Here is a 23,215-nt window from a genome sequence, read left to right as displayed (position 1 = left end):
TAACAAATATTTCTTCAAGTTTTCTCAATCACACTATGAAAAGTAACTTGTTTTAAATTATTATAGATTTCCAGATATAAATACCAGTCAATGGTTGGTTGGCTATTAAATCATAAATAAAATTATTCTTAGAACTGGGTCATAGTATATGAAGTGCCTTAGCTTTTTTTTTTTAAGAAACAGGTTTTTATGCACAGGATTCCAACCTTGAGGGCTGCTGAGAGCCTCCTGCTCAGAGTCCTGTTCTCCCATGAAACCCAGCACTTCCCTTGCTCCCCAAAAGGCTATAAGCCAAAACTATGCCCAGAAGTTCCCCATATCCTTTTCTCTCTCTGTAAGCTGGCTGCACAAACAGGTCTCTATCCCCTCTGGAATGTGCACTTGTGGGTTTCAGAGTCACCATCCTCTCACAGCAGTGATCCCCTTCAGGATCTGGAGTGTACTGTCCTGAGCCTCCACGTAGTGGTTCAGGAAAACATGTGCCATTTTACACTGGATCATGGTGGAGTCCAGGGAGGCACACATCCTAAGAGAGTGGCTTCTCTGTATATCCTTCACAGAAGAAGTCTGCATCTTCAGCATTCCTGGTCACTGTTCAGTTCAGCTCCAGGTATTTCCCACGAATCTGTGCTTGGTTAGGCAGGTCCCCAAACGGCTCCATCAGCTCTCTCCTTACACCCTTTCCTCCTACATTGCTTCTTCCTCCTGTGTTTCAGACCTTATGGCGGAATCCCACTATAGACAGCATGGCTGCTGCTTCCTTACTACCCCAGGTCACATGGAGGAATCCCTTTCTCTCTTAGCCTGCCCTTATTTTGAATGCTCATCCAAGAACTTCCTAGTGATCTTGTATCCGGCCCCTCTTATTATGTGCTATTTTTGCCAGTTCCCCTGTATCTTTTACCTTCTTTTGGCAGCCATCTTTAGTTAGGCCAAGAGTTCCCTGTGACACAGGGGCATCACCTCCCCTGGCTATGTTACGAGCCACTACACACTCTTAGTCATTTACACATTTCACCCTTCAAGAAAAGCACAGCTCTTATCAAACACCATATCATCCACTTTCCCTTCCCCCAATTAAAGTCTGTGAGGTCATTGTAAAGAATATTTCAGGGGACCCCCACTTTGTACCCCATTCACATACAAACTTCATATAAGTAGGTGGATGCAACATATGTTTTCCATAAGAATATTTGATTCAGTGTCTCTAGAGTGTCTTGATTATTATAAAATACAAAAGTTATAATAGTAATCTTGCATAAAAACAGACATATAGATCAATGGAACAGAATAGAGAGCCCAGAAATAAACCAAGGTCTATATGGCCAACTAATATTTGACAAAGGGGGAAGGAACATCAAATGGAGTGAGAAAAGCCTCTTCAACAAACGGTGCTGTGAGAACTAGACAGGGACTCGCAAAAAAAATGAAACTAGACCACCAACTTACACCACACACAAGAATAAACTCAAGATGGATCAAAGACTTAAATGTAAGCCATGACACCATAAAAGTCCTAGAGGAAAACAGAGGCAGGAAAATTTCAGATATCCCATGTAGCAATATCTTCACTGATATATCTCCTAAGGCAAGGGAAATAAAAGAAAGAATAAAGAAATGGGACTACATCAAACTAAAGAATTTCTGCTCAGCAAAAGAAAACATCAGCAAGATGAAAAGGGAACCTACAATATTGGAAAACATATTTGCCAATGATACCTCAGATAAAGGATTAATTTCCAAAATATATAAAGAACTTATACATCTCAACACCAAGAAGACAGACAACCCAATTCAAAAATAAGCAAAGGACCTGAACAAACACTTCTCCAAAGAGGACATACAGAGGGTCCATAGTCATATGAAAGAATGCTCAACATCACTAACCATCAGAGAGATGCAAATTAAAACCACAATGAGATACCACTTCACACCGGTCAGAATGGCCATCATCAACAAATCAACAAATTACAAGTGCTGGCAAGGATGTAGAGAAAAGGGAACCCTAGTGCACTGTTGGTGGGAATGCAGACTGGTGTAGCCACTATGAAAAACAGTATGGGATTTCTTTAAGAAAGCTAAAATAGAACTGCCTTTTGTTCCAACAATTCCACTGCTAGGATTATATCTGAAGAATCCTGAAACACCAATTCAAAAGGACCTATGCACCCCTATGTTCATAGCAGCGCTATTAACAATAACCAAGTCCTGGAAACAGCCTAAGTGCCCATCTGTAGATGAGTGGATCAAAAAACTGTGGTATATTTACACAATGGAATACTATGCAGCAGAAAGAAAGAAGGAACTCCTATCATTTGCAACAACATGGATGGAACTAGAGAGACTTATGCTTAGCTAAGTAAGCCAGGCAACAAAAGCCAAATACCATATGATATCACCTAATACAGGAAACTAATGAACAACACAAACAAACAAGCCAAACTGAACCAGAAGCATATAAACAAGGAGCAGACTAACAGTGACTTTGGGGTGGGGGTTGGGGGGGAGAAGGGAGGTAAGAAGGGGAAGGGTCTAGTTAAGGAACTAGTATAAATGATCCAAGGACATGGACAGCAGGGTGGAGATTGACTGTGGGGGAAGGGATGGACAGGGTTGCGGGAGAGAAATGGGGGGAAAATGTGACAACTGTAATAGAAAACAATAAATAAATAAAAATTAGAAGAAAAAAAAAGACCTTGCCTAAAACCACAGAATCTGTATCTCCATAATATCATCTTCTAAATTCAAGGTTACTCTATCATAACTTTTGTACTTTTCTTAGTTCAAATCCTGTAAAATACATAATTGTTTTAAGCTGACATACTGACTTTGCAGTCTATAGTTTGTAAGAGAGCAGGTAACTCTAGCACAGAAGAAACTATATAATGTGGCATGGGTGATAACTTCAGTGGCACTACTCCATTTTTATTTATCCAGACGGTTGCTTTCAGACCTGCATTGAGACCTCCTTGTATATCAGTTTCTAGGGTGTCACCAACCATTACACAGTCCCCAGGTTGTACTCCGAGGAGATCACAGCAGTAATAAAATATGGAAGGTGCTGGCTTCTCTTCTTTCTGTTCTCCACCTACAACAATAGCGTCAAAATAGGGTTGACAGGCACAAGCCTCAATCTTCTCCCTCTGGGTCTGCCTGTCACCATTTGTTAATAAAAGCAGGTAGACCTCCTTTCGAAGTTCAGTGAGCATGGCTTTGACATCTTCTGGTAGTGTCATATGCTGTAAACGTGTAGATTTCCACAGAAAATAACATTCTTCAGCCAATTTCCTATTGGCTACACCACTCTTGGTTTCCTGAATTGCTTCTTCCCAGTGTGAAGTCCTTAGATCAGTAATGCATGTATTGGAAGACTGAAAACACTCCTTGCTGAGTTTAACTTGAACTTTGTCACAAATTATTTCAGCCTCTTCTTTGTAATGGTATTTTGATTGTAACAGCTTTATTACCTAAATAAAAAAAAAAAAATAGCTCCATGAATATTAAAAAAACTTTATGTCTTTAGCAGTTATGCCATGAGATGTGATCCTATAAACCCAGAACACAGAGATTCTAACTCCATTTCTTTGTCTTAAGGCAGTTCTATTATCACACCATTTCCAGTGGGAAGTGGTCTTATTTTTAAAGAACACCAGAGTAAATATAAATATCTCCCAACCCCCCCAACCTCCCAACCTCTCTAGACACTCACTATATATATATATATATATATATATCGCGGCGGCGGCAGCCGTCCGTCTCGAGAGACGATGGTGTAGCTTCTTAAGAGTCTATCTGCACCGCCGAGAATGGCTGTGCAGTCCGACTCGGGAGTGACACGGTATCTGTCTCCTCCCGTGTTGAATCGACATCTTGCGATGACGCTGGAGTGTCCTCTCCAGTGGAGCTGAAGCTACAGAGCCTGGGCAGGGTGATATGGAGGGTCTGCTGTTGCCCATGCAGCAGACCCCCCCTCTCTTCGCAGCTGAAGGATCCAAGGGAAAGATGGAGTCAATACAGCTTGGCTTCAGGCGCTCCGCAGGAGTTGCCGGTGTTGACTACAACGTCAAACCGCCTTAGGGACTCCGGCTCCGGATTTTCTGTCGGGGTTTACTCCCTTAGCCTTTCCCCTGAAGAGGTATGCCGCAAGGCAGCGGAGGTTTTTTGGAATCAGAGTTTTCCTTCTCTGATGTGCCCTGACTGGAAGATCGAACCAGCGACACTTAGCTCGCAGGCCGACGCTCAATCCACTGAGCCAAACCAGCCAGGGTTATATATATATATATATACGTATATATATATATATATATTCCAGTTTCTATTCTAAAAACATTATTCATACCTAGCTAATAAAAATGCTTCTTTTAGCAGTTTGAGTCTACCACCTTTCATTCTGGTCACGAAGGCATGAAAATGAAACTTGTGCTTATATTTAGTGAAATATCTTAAACTCCTAACAACTATTATTGAGAATCTTCCCAGAAATAACACTAGTTCATCTATATCCCTTTCATGTTTTAAAGACCTAAATTGATCACCATACAAAAATGGGATTCAATTCTGTACTTCAAAAAATGCATATATACTATTCCTATACATGTCAAAGGCTTTATACTGTAAGTACTTGGGCTTCTCTTCCTGAGGGTTTTATTTGGCCACAGGTGCACCCATGCACATAGGCTGGTGCCAAAGTGTTGCCTGGGAGCAGGTTTCAACCAAGGAGGAACTGAAACTGGTGAATAAACATCACAGCTTTCTTTTCCTTGGGAGGTACAAGAAAAGCATGTTCTGCCTACTATCTCCCAGAGTTCCCCAAATGTTCACACCAGTAACCTGCTCATTTGCGTAATCCATGTTTGATTCTTTCACTTCCCTGCCTTGCTCCACTACTCCTCTACAGTGATTCCTGGGATCCCCTCCAAACAAATTACCTGCACTTGAAGCTCCTGTTTTAGGGTCATCAGGGAAAAGTCAACCATGCCAAGACAATTTTGGATTTTTGCAAATGAGTGCAATGTACACAGTTTGGACTAAAAATTGTCTGCTGTTCAAGCAAAGAGGTGAAACAAAATGTGCTGCCCTAAACTATACAGGGAATAATGGTATGCTACTCACACCAGACACTCAGTTCAACTACTGAAAAGGAAAAAGAGATGAATAGAAACATTCTTCTTCCTTCAGAGTATAGGAATCACACCAAAAGTAAAGGGAATATTTTTCAGGCTATTTGGCTCAGCAGAAAATTCAACAGTTAAAAACAGTTTTATTAGCCCAAGAAAAATATCATTAGTTCAAGAATTTTAAGTAAAGGCAATACACTGAAAAAATTTTACCTTATGAAATTAAATTTCAATGAACAAATCAAGCTTTTTGAACCTTCATGGCTATGTCATCATCTTTTATAACAATGTCAATTGAATTATTCTTGAGCTATGATTAAGGTTATTCTAAAATTTTAACAACCCCATTGCTGCACAATGAAAAGAAACAGGCCTCTAGGACTGCACAGTGCTTGATCTTAAATAGAAGCTGTATCACAGTTAAAAAACACAGAGCTCCCAATATAGATACAGTTGTTACTACAACTGGCAATTCATTGGGTTTCCGAAAAAGCAGAATTAGCTCACCTTAAAGAGGAGATTCTTGTAAAGGCATAGTATACTGTTCCAAAGTTTCAAAATTTCTTCCCATTACATCCCCTGAATTAACTTTCCCATTTGTCACACAGCAACTAATTAAGAGATTCAGTTGGCATTTAAAAAGTAGCATTTTAATAGTATTAACATCTCTGGGAAAAGTTTATCACTCATTCACATATTAATATTAAATCAAACAGAAATAATTCCCAAGTTGAACTATTACATGCTATTATTAAACTCTTCTAACATTCGCTAACTGAGAAAATGCGAGTTTTGATTGAATTGAAGATAGAGGAAAAAGATCTCTAACTTGGAGATGTGATGTCATTTTGTGCAAGGGTAAGGCAGACTTGAAAAAAATTCTGGGTAGAATAACCCCACCAGGTACCTATAGGCCTAAAGAAAGAGGCCCTATGACAAAGGGGGCAGAGAATCAGTTTGTAGACATAACATAAACTCAAACTTCAACAACTTCAAAATTATGTAAGGCTATTATCTTAAAACATACAAAAAGGAAACTATTCTCTACCTTCTGTTGTGTGGACCCAGAATTAAAGTTCATATCATCAGTACTCATGTTTAGCTAACTGTGATTTAAGAAGACTTTTTGAGGGCTAGAACTGTATAACATTTTATAAAACTATAATTAAGATATGAAATGACTGAATTCCAAATAAAACTAAGTTAAAAATACATGCTCACAAAATATTACAGCCTGTATACAGCCTAACAGTCAAACAGCCCTCCTGTTATTTTAAGTTCAAGTTTTTGCTCAAACATCATCCTGGGAATGTGGCCTAATCTGACCTATTTAAAACTGTGATTTGTTCCCCTCTCCACTTTGCCTAACACACTTATAAATCCACTTAATGTATTATGTTCAGTGTCATCCCCACTAGAAAGTTAACTCAAATGCAGAAATTTTTTCCCCTTTGTTCACTGAGGAACCCTAAATTTCTGTAGAAGTCTTCCTTTTGAGTAGTGACACTGAGACTGGCCTAAAGGTGGAAATAACTTTCCCAGATTTTTAAAAATTAATCTATACAGTCAGTATATGACTCCTTCTCCCCAAGCCCAAGACAATGGCTAGACCTTCCCCGCTTTCTCTTTTCATAACTCACGCAGAGTGATTTATAAAAACTGGCATGTTTCTTTTCAATGGGACATTTATAGTTATTGTTATATTTTTATGTAATAAAGCATTCTTGAATAGTCAAAAGCATACAGTTCAAGGAGGTGGCAACAGAACCAAGTGTGGGGAGACCTGGATTTTCATCCATCCATCCAGCATTTATTGAACATTTACCATATGTCAAATGAAGATGACTGACAGTTTGTTCATTCTTAAGAACCTCACTGTTTAGTTGTGGGCATCTGAGTTGCAAAAAATAATTGTAGTAAGTGCATTAGGAGATATCTGACCAAAATACAGTGCTGGTATAAGCGAGTGTGTCAAGACCCGGAAGTAATAAAATATAACATTTGTTCCAGAAATTATACCATGGGAGGAATGTGGACAAGAGGACAGCAACAGTCTAGATGAGAGACAAGTCCAGCTTTAACTAAGATAAGGACCAGGTGGATGTGCAGGCAGTGATGATGTAAGTGGCAGAGTGGATGGTGGTACAATTCATCAAGTGAACACTGGATGCTATGGACTTCCCCTACATTATATTAAGCCTACCTGATAAGAGTTATTGAGGACTAATATCATTATTGAAATTTTATCACGAGGATTTGACACTTAGAGTGGTTAAGTAACTTGTTTAGGCACCTTCAGCTAGATACTGAGAGAGCTGTGATTCAAACTCAAATGCCTGATTTAAAGCCTGAACTCTTGGCCTACAGTATGATTTGGCCGAACTCTAACACTTGATGGCTTGGCCTGCCAAGAACACACAGGTAAATATGTACCATCAGCACCCAGAGATACTGAGGTCAAAGTCAAGGGTGTGAAGATCAAATGGATAGTCATTAGTGTGGAAAGACTCAGATAAGTCATTAAGACATACCTAAATGCCCACTGATTCTGGCCACTTGACCTGTCAAGTCAATTTCATTCTAGTGGCAAACATGGAAGCTACAGTTAATTTAGGAATAAATCGGAGAGAAGAGACAAGGAGATAATAGGTATAGATGTCTCTGGAAAAACATGGCTATCAAGAGAAACAGGTAACATCTAGTGGAGGAGGAAGAAAGGTCCAAAGGAAGCATTTTTTTTTTTTCAAATATGGGCAGACCCGAATATGCAGGGGTGCAATACACTGAGAAAGAGGATGAAGATCCAGGAAGATAAAACCTAACTGATGAAGCATTAGTTAGGAAGGGGCACTCAGGTTGGAAGGATTAGCTTTTGAAACTGGGTTTTTCACATCTGATAATCCTTGGTTTTCTCCTTAAAGCTGAAGGCGGATGGGAAGAAGTGAGTGGATTAGGTTGCCTGTAGAACATGGTAAAGGTCTAATACAGCATTTGTGAGTACAGAAAGGAGAGAATGCTGTTGTTGAGCAATGCCTCATGAAAGAAATGCCCTGTGTAGGTGGGACTTTTTAATTTTACTTCAGAAATATACTAAGGGGGTTTCTGCAGAGAAAATTCTCTGGAATCGATTAAGTCCAGGCTCACCACTGGTAGTTGTGTAATTTCTTGGATCTCCTCAAAGATGCACAAAAGAACACACAGTGGAGGAACAACCCTCCTCAAGATCAATTACAGAGAGCCTGCTGCATGCACTCGTCCTGATGATTCAAACCTGTCCTGGCAAAAAAGCCAGGTGGCCCGGCATGGTGTGACAGTCTTTCTGTTTTGGGGCAACCCTGGTAGCAGCTTTAATGACACCCTTCCGGGTCCCAAAGCACTGAAACTGCGGGTGGACAAGCAGGTAACCTATGCCGCCAGGCTTTAGAGAAAGCAGCCTCCCCAACCCACTTGTCCTTTCCTGCTCCTTCCCAAACGGGAGTCTCAAAGTACCAGAGGCCAGTGCTTCCGGGGCCCCTGCGCGATCGCCGACGCGGGGACGCTGTCAGTGGAGTGGGGAGGGCACACCAAGGGAACAGGAAATAACGCAGTATCGGGTGCGACGCACTCATTAGACCAAAGAAGGCTGTGGGTACCGGGACGATGTTACCTCCAACATGCCTTTTCTACTCGCCCCCGCAGTGTCGATGAGCGTGTTGTCCAGATCAAAGAAAACAGCCCTGACGCTTAGCTCCATCCCACCGGCAGGCAAGACGCAGCACTCCAGCCCTTTACCCACGCAGCCGCGCAAGCGTAAGGCGCGTGGTAGGAACACGTGGGTGGAGCTGTGAGGGTCACGTGATTCTTAATTCCCGCCCCCCCACCCCCGTAAGACGCCTGGGAACCGCCAGAGCCCAGACACTTCAAAATAGTCTTTAGGGTGCGCAGGAGGTGGACATCCGCTTAACCAGGGGTGTGGTCACGTGAGCAGCGATAAGAAGCTAAGAAGCGCCCTGACGGGGCAGTTGGTTAGAGCATTGTCCCATCCTGATCCAGCAAGGCTGTGGCTTCTGTCCGGGTCGGAGCATATACGGCTGTTAAACAACAAATTGATGTTTCTCCTTTCTTCTGTCACCCCCCCCCAAAAAAAAAAAATTAAGTGAGGATTTCCTCCTTTGTAGTTTTTTTCTGCTTATCTCGTTTTTAAATTTTTATCTACTGATTTGAGAGAAAGACATCAATTTGTTCCAATTATTTATGTATTTATTGTTTGTTTCTTGTTGATGCTTGTCTGTGCCCTGCCCTTGAGGCTGGAACCTGCACTTTTTGTGTCAGGACAATGCTCTAACCAACTGAGCGGTAGCAGGGCCAGGGCCTCTGTTACCACTTTTTCCCTTTTGCTGTACAGGCGTGAGAAAGATGTCATAACTGGGTAGGTGGTGGAGGTGGGGTGGGGTGGGGCGGTTGTACCATCTGGCATCTGGGAAGGGAACTGAAAAGAATCTGGTTTTTCCAGTTGGGCAGGTGGGGTATTCCACAGGGAGCTGCTGGCAGCTCTGAAATGTTTGCCTTAAGTCAGGGTATGTGTGTCGTGTCTATATCCTAATTCTGTGGCCACATAAAAGGTCACTGTTAGTAACAGGAGCATTAAACATGTTCAAATTTGTAGAGAATTTTTATGAGTTTATTTAAGTCAAATTGATAATTGTGGGGAAGCAAAATCTCAATGGACTGAGAAAATACTCTGGAGAATGGCAGTTTTGCAGCCTATCTTATACATTAGAATAAAAGAGGGAGACATAAGGATGTTTACATGAAATCCAGTGGTGGTAGTTAAAATGCAGGGAAATCTCTGGGATTGGATACAAAGCAAAATGGAGAGACACATCTTTTACACTGGTGGATACAGGATAGTTGACCTTCATAGTACATAGAGAAGGTATGTGAGCAACAAAATTATAGGGGTTCTAGTGCTCTGATGCTATGGTTGTGCCTTAAGGGGTCTGGAAAAGAAGATTATTACTCTCACATTTCAAAATTATGTTATCTTACATGCAAAAAGACAATAGGCTTATTTAAGGTAAAGATTGACTTCTGTCAAGGAAGCTATAGGCCTAGGATGTGACTACCCATCATGACCTCTTTTAGTTAGGAATTTTGTTTAGACCATCCTATCTGGTTACTGAGTTTGTGAGGCCTGCCACACAGGCAGGTTTAGTATGTGGCCCCTTTTTCATCTACAGTGTCGTAGCCAGTGTTTTAAAATCTTATTTCATAGCTTATTATGCATGCTTTACGTACTTTCCAAGCTCAGAAATCTTCCATCTGGGTCTTACTACTAGACTGTGGTAGTCCTGTTAAAACTGGAGCCCTTACTGGTCCATTTTAAAAAGGTGAAACCTGAATTTTTTAGAGCCCTCGTTTGACAGCTGTTCCTGAAGACAGCGAGCTCTGTAGTGTCTGCCTGATATTTTGTTCACCTTGATTGCTTGTCTAGAAGCCTTATATTTCCAGGTCTTTGGGTATTTGTAACTGGATGATTTTTCAGGTTTTGCAAGAGGCTGAGTGCCTTGGACAGTCTATTAACACTCCATAAGGGCAATAAAAACTACCTCCTTCTACTCTTAGCAGAACAAGCACCTTGAAAACTGTCAACTAAAGGTTGTCACTGCCAATTCAAAACCAACAGGAGTTCCCAGTTTCGGGTGTGGTGAAGGGGCAGACTTTATTCAATGAAAACAGCTTAATTGTGGAAAAGGTAGGCTGAGAGGCAGCTCAGGTGAAGCAGCCCTGAGGAGCTGGCTCAGGTGTCACAGGCTCCAGTGTAACAGCATCTATAGGGAAATACAGCCTTCAGTGGAAATTAAAAGTGCATTTTTAGGCAGAGATGACACTGGCTTATATAGGGAAGTGCACAGCCCCAGTCCCTGATTGACTTCTCATGCAAATGAGTGCCCCAAATCCTCACAGTTTGGTCCAAAAAGCACTGTGCTGATTGGTCAGTAAAGATGCATATGTGGGTATAGCTGTGTAGCTCTGATTAGACTGGGAAAGTCTCACTCCTACTGGACAAATGTTGATCCTACAAGTTCTCTTATAAAGGTTAACACAGAGGCCAGGAGCATGGCCTGGTCTGTGACTTTTCTCTGATATTCAGTGTGCATGAGAGGCCTCTGCAAAAAATGGCTAGTAGATGCCTGTTATGTCCTTTTTTGGCAGATCTATTTTTCTCAGGGTCAACAAAACTGAGCTCTAATTTTCTGTCTATATTGTCTCTATTGGCTGTCTTTACAAAAATTTGGATATGTGGTCTTCATTAGTGACCAGAGATTGTCTATCAGAGCAGGCAGTATCTGGCCTGCTACCATATTTTGTTGGATCTATAAGCTAAGAGTGCTTTTTACATTTTTTAAACTGATTGAAAAAAATCAAAGGAAGAGTATTCACGACACGTGGAAGTTCTATAAAATTCAGGTTTTAGTGTTCATAAATAGTTTTGTTGGGACACAGCTGCACCTATTTATATGTGTATTGTCTTTTTCTGCTTTTGGCCTATAATGGCAGAGTTGAATAGTTACATGTGAAACTATATGGCCTACAAAGCCTAAAATACTTACTGTCTGGCACTTCATAGAGAAAAATTTCTCCACCCTTGAGCTACATGATTAACAGTGTTTAGTGGAATTAGATTGTCTTATCTTTATGTTAACAGATTTTTCTTTTGCAGTGACAAACTACAGTTTCCCTCTTTGCCTCTGTGGAAAATAAACATATTAATTCCTCAAAAATGTAACTCTATGTGGATACACTGTTAAAGTGCAGAACTACTTTATCAGTTTAGTCATGTAGATTCACAATCAGCTGAAAATATGAGTGAATTAATTAGAGTTACATTTTATAGTTGAAATGTCAGAATAAATTTATCATAATACATGAATTTATAGGATTGAAACATTTTTTTTCCTTTTCATGTACATATAAAGTTTATTGACTTAGGCACAAATCCAAACTTAAGAGGAAGTGTAACAGTCTGTGTAATCAATCCTTTAGACTTGATGCTTTGAAAGGTTTCCCTTTGAGATCTGTCCAACTTTGCTACTTAAAGGGAGGTGATGGCCAGATACAGTACATCCTGACAATTTTAATTCCTTCTGATTAAATGTCTTGAGGTTTCAGGATGTTGCTGTTAATATTTGTGAACTGATGAGTTTTTGTGTAACATTTTAAGATAGTGAGACACACAGGCCTTAGATTTTAAGTGAATTACTGTACCTCAGCTGGTCAGCTTGGCAGATTTAACACTAAATAGCTATAGAATGCCTTCATATTTATAGGAAGCAAGGTCTAAGTAAAAGATTGGTAATTGTGAGACTTTACTTAGAAACTGAGGCGGAAATGCCTCGAACGCCCTAGTCTCGATTGGAAACTACTCTGTCCAGCAGAGGTTTCACGACCACAGCAGAACAAATTTATCCAGGACACTGTATTTTGTCTGGTGGGTAGGGAGATGGCTACCCTCTCTAGTGGAGAATAGCAACCAGACCTCTGTCCCTCATGCCTTTTATGGAGAAGGGTATGCATGGGAAATACAAGATTAAAATTCATAAATCATCAATAGCTTTCAGGTGTCTGGATTACAATTGACAATAATGGATTACAAGTTCCAGTACAGCGGGTACAATGACTAGTTTGTGCTAGGGTCTATTAAACATCTTGACCCCACACTGGCACTAGGTATAAGGTTTCATACATTCCTTGCTAGAGATTGTTTATACTTAATTAAGAGATAAGGAAAAGCAGAGCAAGTTCCAAAGCATAATAAGCATTCTTTAAATCCAATTTCCGTGGAAACCCTCTGAATGGTTTGAATGGTTTTCGGGTATGTCTCCCACGCAGCCTTTGTTCAGACTTAAAGACGAGCGGGGGGGGGGGGGGGGGGGGCGGCGGCAAGTCAGGCTCAGGCCTGGGCTATAAAAAGTAAAACCTAAATGGTAATATTGCTTCTCTTGCATTGTGCATTGTGCATAATGACACCATTGTCATGCAGTTGCTGCTGCCCAGCAACATTTTCTACCTTAGGAAAATTCTGTCTCCAAGACCTTTCCCCATCCAATTTCCTTGTATAAGGTTATTACAATTCCATCACATCAAAAGAGACGTTTGCCTTCTGTTTTAAAGTTTTCTCGGTATGGGGCTTTTCTAAGTTAATAGTGATAAAATAGTAGCAACCAGAAGAGAATCTCACAGACTTGCATTTTATCTACCAAGCTATCATCATCTATACCCACCTACCCTGCCTGATATCCTTCAGTGAACCATCTCTGCTGCCTTCTGTGGCCATTCCTTTTAGTTCCCTATATCCCTATCCCTACTTAGGGACATCTTGTCAGCAGTTCTTCCCTCCTCTCTTTTGCATCATAATTTTTTTTGCATCTTCCTTTCAAAGTGAAAGGCAACACCATTTAATTGAGATCAAAGAGTAGCTATTTTGGATGCACTGATTCAGGCAGAAGCTCAAATAGTGCTCTTCTTAGAGGAGAAAAGCAATATTTATGAGAAAGGAAAAGGGAACAATCACACCAATAGGAGGAAGGAATTTCTATTGGTGCAGGTAATATAGTGATGTTAATATTGAATAATGTTTAAAATTTCAGTTCAATAGTCATAGTATCTGCTTTCCTATTATCTCTGCAAACAGTTCTTTGAGGCACGAGGTTTCTTTAGGCCCAGTCCAAAGGTTATTTTGCCAGTTTTTAACATTCCACAGGTTTGAGGTATGACATACAAGACAGTTCCTCTGGATGGCATCTCTGGCTCCATTTTATTTTTATTTATTTATATATCTATCTATTTACTTCTTTTTATATCCTCACCTGAGGATATTTTTTTTTCCATTGCTTTACAGAGAGAGAGAGACATAGAAGAGAGAGAGAGAGACAGAGAGAGACAGAGAGACATGTGAGAGAAACATTGATTGGTTGCCTTCTCATATGCATTCCAACCAGGGTCAAATCCGCATCTAGGTATGTGCCCTGACCAGGAATCAAACCTCTGACCTTTTAGCTATAGGACAATGGTCTAACCAACAGAGCCACACTGGCTAGTCCATTTTAAAGTAGCTCAATTTATTATTATTTTTGACATGTTTGATGCACTCCACTCAGCCTCCATTGAAACTACTCTTGCCAAGTCACCAATGATCTCACCATGCTAAGTCATTGTTCTGTGAAAGGCTATGTATGAAAAGTGACCCCCAAATGCCAAAGGAACCAATAAGCTGAAAAATGAAGCAGACAAGTCCAGCCTTTTTATTTAGAGAGTCTAATGGAAAGCATTAATACACAAACGGGGCCCTGGGAAGACACAGGATGTTCAGATCTTCACATCTTTCACCTTCACAATCAGCTTCTTTTATTCCCTTAAAAAAATGAACTTGTATGCTAGGAAAGTAGTGTGTGGTTGGCTGGGGGAAGATCAAGAGTCCAGATACTGAGAGGTCCTGGCACCAGGCTGAGCTGAGATAACATCTAGGGGTCCTTGCCTCATAGAAGGACTAATGGAAATTCTGTAGTAGTCAAAACCTCGTACACATTCCATGGTTCCACCAAAGGGAAGAGAGGGGATTAAATGTTCTAGCTCATCGTTACAAGTATATGTTCACCATATAGTCTTTCCTATAAGTTAGCCTGGCAACTGCTCAGCTAGCTGCTTACTGAGCAACCCGGCACTGAGAGATAGACAAGAGCCACGCAAGGTAAGTATGCTATTCACTCAGCTTTTATTGAATGCAGGTTCAAAGTAGAACATCAGCATACATTAATATCCTACTCACACTCTAATAATTTAAGAGAAATATAACACACATACACAGCAATCAATGGGAAATAATGAACCCAAGTCCCAGAGTCTCAGACTGAAGTCTTCATGGTGGGCAAGGGACTCATCAGCGTCTTGCAAGGAAGGATCTCTGGAACCAGTTGGGCAGCAGGGCTGACAAAGTCCTCAGTCCAGTAGTGCAGAGCCTCCAGTGTCTGATGCCAAGGGAGATCAGCATGGTGTGTCAACACTCTAGTGTGTGGAATTCAGCTCTCTCAGCAGTGGCCTGAAATGTTCCTCAGTTAAACCTTGAAAGTGGTGTACTCCGCCTTCTGGGTCTCTGTCTCGAAACCTCTGATGACAACTGGTTAATTTCCCCAGGAGCCTATTTATGGATGGCCCTGCTCTGCAGACATGGCTGGTCTGATCATATGTGAAGATATCATAGGTATGTTGGCCTTGCCAAATCTGTCTGATCATGTGTGTAGATATCATAGGTGTGGCTCTGTGTCAGATGTGTCTAGTGTGACTTAGGTGGTTTCCCTTTTAAACCGAAGTGTTATGGCTGACTGGCAGCTATCCTGGTGAACATGAGTGACTGCATTTTGTTTTATATACTTTATGCTATCTTGACTGGACCAATGCTATTTTATTTGTCCTGTTCTTGACACTCATTAACTCATAAGTTACGCTGACCAATAAGCTCCAAGATGGAGTCTGCTTTTCAAAATGGAGTCAGCTCTGTCTTCACAGTCATTCTCTGGCCTCATCACACTTACCCTATCAGCAGAGAGCACTCTCAGGTTGACAACAATGCTACCAAAGTATTATTAGAATACTGATAACCATTACCCAGAAGAATATATACATGAGGTATGCCCAGAAGGTATCTAGCCATGTAATATGAAAAATAGAGACATTTATTGAAGGAGATACAAGACACAAGAAAAATTGTACATAGGACAATGGCACCTTAGTCTCCTTCAAAGTAGGCACCTTGGGACCTCACACAGTTCTTTCAATTGTCATCAGCTGCCCTGTAGTATTTTCCTGAACCTCATTGATGGTCTGGAATTTATCCCCTTTTAAAGGTGATTTTGGTTTTGAGAAAATCCAAAAGTTGCAGGGTGCCAAATCTGGGCTATAGAGAGGCTGAGTCACCTGGGTGATTTGAGGTTTTAACAAAAAAGTGCACAAGACCTAATGCATGACCAGCACATTGTTGTGATGAAGCTGCCAATCACCAGTTGCCCATAGCTGAATCATCCAAGTAGTTTCCATGGAGGAATGTTCAAGTTTAACAAAATTTGATACAGATTGGTTGCTCTACTCAGTCATTTTGAATGTGGTGGCCACACACTATACAGGTTCACTCAATGACATCTACCATCCCCACTAATACAGTAAAGTTGTCATTGTTCATGCATGTGCATCCCAGTCCAGCTTTGACTGCCAGCTTATATTGATGTCATTCAAACTGTTTTCATTATTTTAACAATGGCTGGACTTTTTCTGGACAGATCTCATGTATAATGTAACACCTCAATATTCAATTCCACAATCCTGCCTCCCCTACTCCCCAAATATCTTACTAAATCACTCAGGGGGCCATGACAAAAGTACCTGAAAGTATCTGTCTTTCTCATAGTAAATACAGAATTTTAAAACCAAGAGTTGTAGTACTGAAACTGTTGTTTATTTTATTCTTTAGATTAATTCTTTAAGTTGATTTTATTTACTCTTTTTTTAAAGTTAAATTCATTGGGGTGACATTTGTTAATAAAATTATATAGTTTTCAAGTGTAAAATTCTATGATACATCATTTGTATTTTGCATTATGAGTTTCTTTAGATTAATTCCAAGTTCATATATTTTCTTATCTATTGAAAGCCATTATTTAAGAGTATATCTTTAACCTGTATTTTTTTTTTACTAGACTTCCTTTTTGTTTTATTGTTATTGGCTGGTTGTATTTAAGTCAAACTTTTTTTTACCTGATCATAAAAAAGCAGAAATTGTGCTTTTTTTAGAAAACTCCATGGTCAAAACCCTGACTATGTAGGGAGAAATACCAGTGTGTCCCAAAGACCAGCAAGGTTTGGCATTCTTTACTTTGAATCATTAATAACCTTGATAAGAGAGGAGTAGTCTCTGCCTGTGATGAGCCAGGTTCCTCATTTCAAGCAGCCTCATTCCTCTCTCACCTCAGTCCAATAGGTGCTCTGACCTTGTCCTTCAGATTCCATGTGCTACACATAGCTTTCTCTGGTGAGCAGCTTGTATGACCCTCTGGAGTGCGGTGCCTGTCCTAGGATCTCAGGTTCTATTCCATTACTAGGAGGAAGCAGTGACTTTTTTATAGTTACAATTATATAACTATTTGTAGCTACACAGGGTGATTTACTTGACCATTTTTCTCTTCCATTACACAACCAATACCATGAGGAAAGGGACTCATTTTTGCTAACCATTGTATCTGTTACAGAACCCCTGGGCTGCTCCAACTGAAAACAAACCCACGGGCTCTTTAAGTCAGGGGCCCGATTGCCCACCGCCAAAATTATAACTCTCAATACCAGAGTTTAGTGAAAAGAAAAAGAATTGTTTATTTAACAGTTATATAGATTGTTATTTGTGGATTTCTGTTGTTAAGTCTTATGTTCTTTAAAACACCCATAAACACATATCCTTGCCTCCCCCCTGCCAAACCAGGCTAGTTTTAGAAAAGTCAGAGAAACCCTTTCCCTACTTTCCAAACACAGTTCAGCTTTACCAGTAGCTGCCAATCATTCAATCCTGATTGGGGAGACCTCGTCTGTGTTATGGGGTCCACCAGCTTTTAATTCAGAACCTCATGGATTCTCAGCCTCCTTGTAAAACTGCAGTTAGTTCTTTTGTAATCTGCACAGTCAGCCTCAGCCTCAGTCAAATCCGCACAGTCCGCCTGGCTAAAATGTCTGCCGCTTATTTTTAAATCCCTGACTACGTCCTCTGAAGCAGTGGGTGTGGTAACCAGTTCTGACCATTCACAGAACCTCACGCAGGATCTGTGTGCTTTCTCCATACCATCCCCTGGTCCAAGTCCCCTCCCATCTATCAGAGGCTTTGGATGCATTAAACCATTTGCATAAAAAAGACACTAGCCACCAGCCTCAGGCATGTGGAGGCATTCTAAAAGCTGCTTCCTTTTCCCCATCCCCCAGCCGCAAACTCTGGGGTTTTTTGGAACACCCGTTTCTGTAACATATCCTCAGAGATTAGCAACCAATAGGCCCTCAATAAATATATATTTTTAAGTGAATTAATGGTACCCTCCCTAGCCTCTACATCTATCTTCTCACAAACAAATAACTCCCCCCAATCCAGACCAATGTCTGACTAGATATATTTAACCTCTTCCCCTATCTTACCTGTTGTGGGAAGAGATAGGAGAGTGCACAGGTGGGAAGGTTATAGAAATGGGATTGGGAAAAGCTAAACTTTAAGAAGCTGGAGCATAGAGAGAGGAAAAAATATATAAGAAACATATAAACACAGTGACCTTGTTACAGAAACAGGGGTGTCCAAAAAACAAACCCCAGGCTTTGCAGCTGGGGGATGGGAAAAAGGAAGCAGCTTTTAAGAGCCTTTGCATGCCTGGGGCTAGTTGCTACTGTCTTTGTTATGCTAAATGGCTTTGGTACTTCCAAGGCCCAAGAAGATGGGAGGAGTCTTGAACTGCGGGATGGTACGGAAGGAGCCTACAGAGCCTGCGTAGGATTCTGTGGATGGTCAGAACTGGTTGCAACACCCACTATGTCAGAGGACGCAGTCAGGGATATATAAGCAGCTGTGGACATTTTAGCTGGGTCTCACGCTCTCTCCGGCTTTCTCGGGTCTCGAGCTCTCCCTCTCGATCTCACTTGCTCTCTCTCGCGCCCTCTCCATGTGGCTTGGTGAAGGGGTCTTCTCCATGAAGATTAAAGAAGCTGAGTTCTCCATGTGGTTTTGAGAGGGCTCTCCAGGCCACTTTGAGAGGCTCTCGCCATGCAGTTTTGAGAAGGAGAGGAGATTCACACAGTTTGCAGGAAGAAGGCAGTTTACAAGGAGGCTGAGAATCCAGGCGGTTCTGCATTGAGAGCTGGAGGGCACCACAGCGCAGAAAGGACCTCCCCAGTCAGATTTGAGTGACTGGCAGCTACTGGTAAAGCTGAACTGTACCTAGGAAGTAGGGAAACGATGTTTCCGACTTTTCTAAGGCTGGCCTGGTTTGATAGCGGTAGGCAGAACTATGTGTTTGTGGGTATTTTAAAGAACATAAGACTCAACAGCAGAAACCAGCAAATAATCTAAATCTATTTAACTTAAATAAACAGTTCTTTTTCTTTTTACTAAACTTCAGTACTGAGAGTTGTAATTCTGGTGGCGGGCAATCAGGCCCCTAACTAAACGGCCTGTGGGTTCTGTTTCAATCGGAGCAGCCCAGAGGTTCTGTTACAACCTTTCATGTCAGATTATTGTGATTTAGAAAACCTTGACCAAGTTCTGATCACACTCTTAATATTTGTGGTTTGCGTTTACCCATCTGCTTTTCCATCTACACTGCAAATTGCAAGTGAGCCGTCTACCTGTCACAGAAAAGTTATTGATGACATACCCCAAACTCTAACCTGACTTAAAAGACATTTTAGGCTTCTGCTCAATGTCACCGTGTCCTATCTGCCAATGTCACCTATTTCTCAGATCCTTTGAATATGCAACCACATTGACTTTCTCAGCACTTTCATTACTTTACATTCTTTCTATCCCACCCACAGATGATACTCATCACCAGGAATACTTCCTTCTTCCCTTCATCCCTTCAGTTAACTACTTGCTCTTCCTTCAAATCTGAACTTGGGTTTCAGTAGCTTTGTGAGTCTTTCCTAATTGCCCACCCCCATAAGCACAGAAACACACATACTCAAACTGGTGGTTAGGAGGCCCTTGCTGCCCTTATTATAACATTTAGCACCCTGTAATTTAACTACTTGTTTACTTGTTCTGTGAATAAAGAGCTCGGCCTTTAACTACTTAATTACCAAGGGCTCATCAAGGAGATTTAAAAAATTTAATGAAATATGGGAGGCCAGTTCCTCTTGCCAACACAGTGAAGAATTAAAGATCAGCAAGTCGATTAGCATGCAAGTAGGGTTTTTAATAGTAATATGTTTCAGAGAAGAGAACAGGACTTGCCTACGTGGGTGAGAAAGGCATAAGCATTCAGTCTCTTTGTCCTGAGGACTTACATAATTTGTGGGGGTGGGATGAGGGAATTACATATCTATCTGGTGGGAGAAAGTGGTGCATGCTCTTTAAAGGGCAGGCATGACCTCATAAGCATAGGTATGGGTGGAAGTCTGTACATTTAGATTTTTATCTTGCTCCAGATCACTTCATTTTAAAAAAACTTTTTCTTCTTTTTTTAAAAGTATATTTTATTGATTATGTTGTTACAGCAGTTCCAATTCTTTCCCCTTTGCTCCCCTCTGCCCAGTACCCCCACTTCCCTCCAGCAATCCCACGCCCCCTTAGTTTATGTCCATGAGTCATACATATAAGTTCTTTGGCCTCACCCTTTCCTTTATTATTCTTAACCCCCCTGTCTATTTTGTACCAACCGATTATGCTTCTTAATCCCTGCACCATTTCCGCATTTCTCCCCCTCCCCCCTCCCAGCTGATAACCCTCCAAATGATCCCCATACCTCTGATTCTGTTCCTATTCTGGTTTGCTTAGTTGGATTTTGTTTCTACTTTTTTAGATTCAGTGGTTGATAGTTGAGTTTTTTGTCATTTTATTGTTCATAGTTTTGATCTTCTTTTTCTTAAATAAGTCTCTTTAATATTTCATATAATAATGGCTTGGTGATAATGAACTCTTTTAGCTTTACCTTGTCTGGGAAGCACTTCATCTGCCCTTCCATTGTAAATGATAGCTTTGCTGGATAGAGTAGTCCTGATTGTAGGTCCTTGATTTTCATCACATTGAGTACTTCCTGCCAGTCCCTTCTTGCCTGCAAAGTTTCTCCTGAGAAGTCAGCTGACAGTCTTATAGGCACCTCTTTGTAGGCAACTCTCTGCTTCTCTCTTGCTGCTTTTAGGATTCTCTATCTTTCACCCTTTGCATTTTAATTATGATGTGTCTTGGTGTGGTCGTCCTTGGGTCCAGCTTGTTTTGGACTCTGTGCTTCCTGGACCTGCATGTCTATTTCCTCTGCCAAATTTGGGAAGTTTTCTTCCATTATTTTTTCACATAAGTTTTCAATTTTGCGCTCTTCCTCCTCTCCCTCTGGCACCCCTATGGTTCAGATGTTGGCATGTTTAAAGTTGTCCCAGCGGTTCCTAAGCCTCCCCTCAATTTTTTCAATTCTTGTTTCCTTATTCTGTACCAGCTGACTGTTTTTTTCTTCCTCATATTCCAAATCATTGATTTGAACCCCAGTTTTCTTCCCTTCGCCATTGGTTTTGTGTGGATTTTCCTTCGTTTCACTTAGCATAGCCTTCACTTCTTCCCTTATGTATTTGCCATACTCAAGCATATCTGTCAAGCCTGAGAGCATCTTTGTCACAAGCACCTGTTATGTTGGCTATCTCCTTGTCACTTAGTTCTCCCACTGGAACCTTGATCCATTCCCTCTTTTGGCCCATACTGCTCTGTCTCCTCATCTTGAAAGGTTCCTGTGTTTGTTTGCCTCTGTGTCTTAGGTAGAGGTGTCACTCCTATTACATTGTAAGAGGCAGAACCTTAGGAATTTGACAGTACAGGATAACCTGTTTCACCAAGTTGTGGCACTGTGTGGGGGGGAGGGGTAAGAGAGGGAACAATGCCACTTGCCCAGCACTCGCCCCTTTTCCAGGCACTACTCCCACTTCTGTATGGGACTGATGCCCCTCTAGCTGTTGCCCTGGCCATCGTTCCCAGAGTGGGTGAGTCTGTGGATGTTCTAGAACCATAAGGGTCCTTTAAACAAGTGGACTCTGCTGAGAGACCAGCAGTTTCTGACTCCACCCCAACCCCCACTGGTTTGCACAGTGAGAAGTAATGAGGCTTGATTTTCCCTGGCGCTGGGAACACTTCCCAGGTATCCCTCCTGATTTTTTAAAACGTGTAACTGTGTTTCTGGTGGCCTGCCACTGCCACCGCTGCTGCCACCACCACACTGCATCCTCTCCACCCAGGTTCCACCCCTCCTCCCTGTCTGGAAGAGTATTTCTTCTTTATATCTTTGTTGGGCTTCCATGCAGCTTGATTTTTTGGAACTTCTGATTATCTCTAGTTTTGAAGTAGTTGTAATCCTTCTTAGTTGTGGAGGGAGATGCAGCGTGTCTGTCTGCACCTCCTTTTTGGCCCTAACTATTCCTTCCATGCCAACTCACCAAGCCAGATCGCTTCTTGTTATCCATTGTAAAAACAGATACTTGGCCTGAGGCCGTTAACGTTATTTATGAGATTTTTCTACAAGTACTATGGGCCCCCTCCCACCCGTCCTTCTCCTGAACTTCTACCTAACAGAATTAGAAGATAAAAAAACTTTTTCATGTGGTAAAATATATCTAACATAAGATTTTAACCATTTTAAAGTGTACAGTTTTGTAGTACATTCACATTGTTCTGCATCAATCACCTCCATCCATTTACAAAATTTTTTCATCCTTCTCAGCTGAAAATCTACTCAATAAAAAGTAACTTTCCATTTTTTGCTCCCACAAGCCTTAGGCAACCACCATTCTGTGTTATGTCTTATGAATTTGACTGCTCTAGGTACCCCATAAAAGTGGAGTCATATAGTATTTGACCTTTTGTGACTGGTTTATTTTACTTGTTCTCAAGGTTCATACATGTTGTAGCATATGTCAGAATTTCTTTTCTTCCTAAGGTTGAATTATATTCCATAGTAAGTAGACTAAATTTTGTTTGCCCATTTACTCATCAATGGACATTTGGGGTGCTTCTAACTTTTGGCTGTTGTGAATAATGCTGGTATGAATATGAGAGTGCAAATAACTTTTTGATATCCTGCTTTCTATTCTTTTGGGTATATATCCAGAGGTGGCATTGCTGGATTACTTGGGAATTTTGTTTAATGGTATCTCATTGTGATTTTGATTTCCATTTTCTTAATGATTAGAGATGCTGAGAATCTTTTCATGTGCTTATTGGTCATTTGTATGTCAAGTCCTTTGCAAAGAAATGTCAGGGTCTTTGCTCATTTTTTAATTAGGCAATTTGATTTTTTGTTGTTGTTGAGTTCTAAGAGTTCTTAATATATTCTAGATATATATGA

General features: G+C 41.0%; 1 protein-coding gene across 1 annotated transcript; it reads right to left on the bottom strand.

Moving 5' to 3' along the window:
- Positions 1-1,569: 1,569 nt before the first annotated feature.
- On the bottom strand, positions 1,570-8,879 carry NANP (N-acetylneuraminic acid phosphatase). Its single transcript, XM_090285947.1, has 2 exons — positions 8,764-8,879; positions 1,570-3,467 (listed from the first exon to the last, which is right to left on the bottom strand). The coding sequence occupies exons 1-2, from the start codon at positions 8,848-8,850 to the stop codon at positions 2,811-2,813; spliced, it is 744 nt and encodes a 247-aa protein (XP_090142073.1). The 5' UTR covers positions 8,851-8,879; the 3' UTR covers positions 1,570-2,810.
- Positions 8,880-23,215: the final 14,336 nt, after the last annotated feature.

This window comes from Furipterus horrens, unplaced genomic scaffold (genome assembly GCF_987537825.1).
Source record: "Furipterus horrens unplaced genomic scaffold, mFurHor1.1.pri manual_scaffold_8, whole genome shotgun sequence".
Taxonomy (NCBI): domain Eukaryota; kingdom Metazoa; phylum Chordata; class Mammalia; order Chiroptera; family Furipteridae; genus Furipterus; species Furipterus horrens.
The sequence above is the reverse complement of the archived record's forward strand: the minus strand, read 5'-3'. Positions and strand labels throughout refer to the sequence as shown.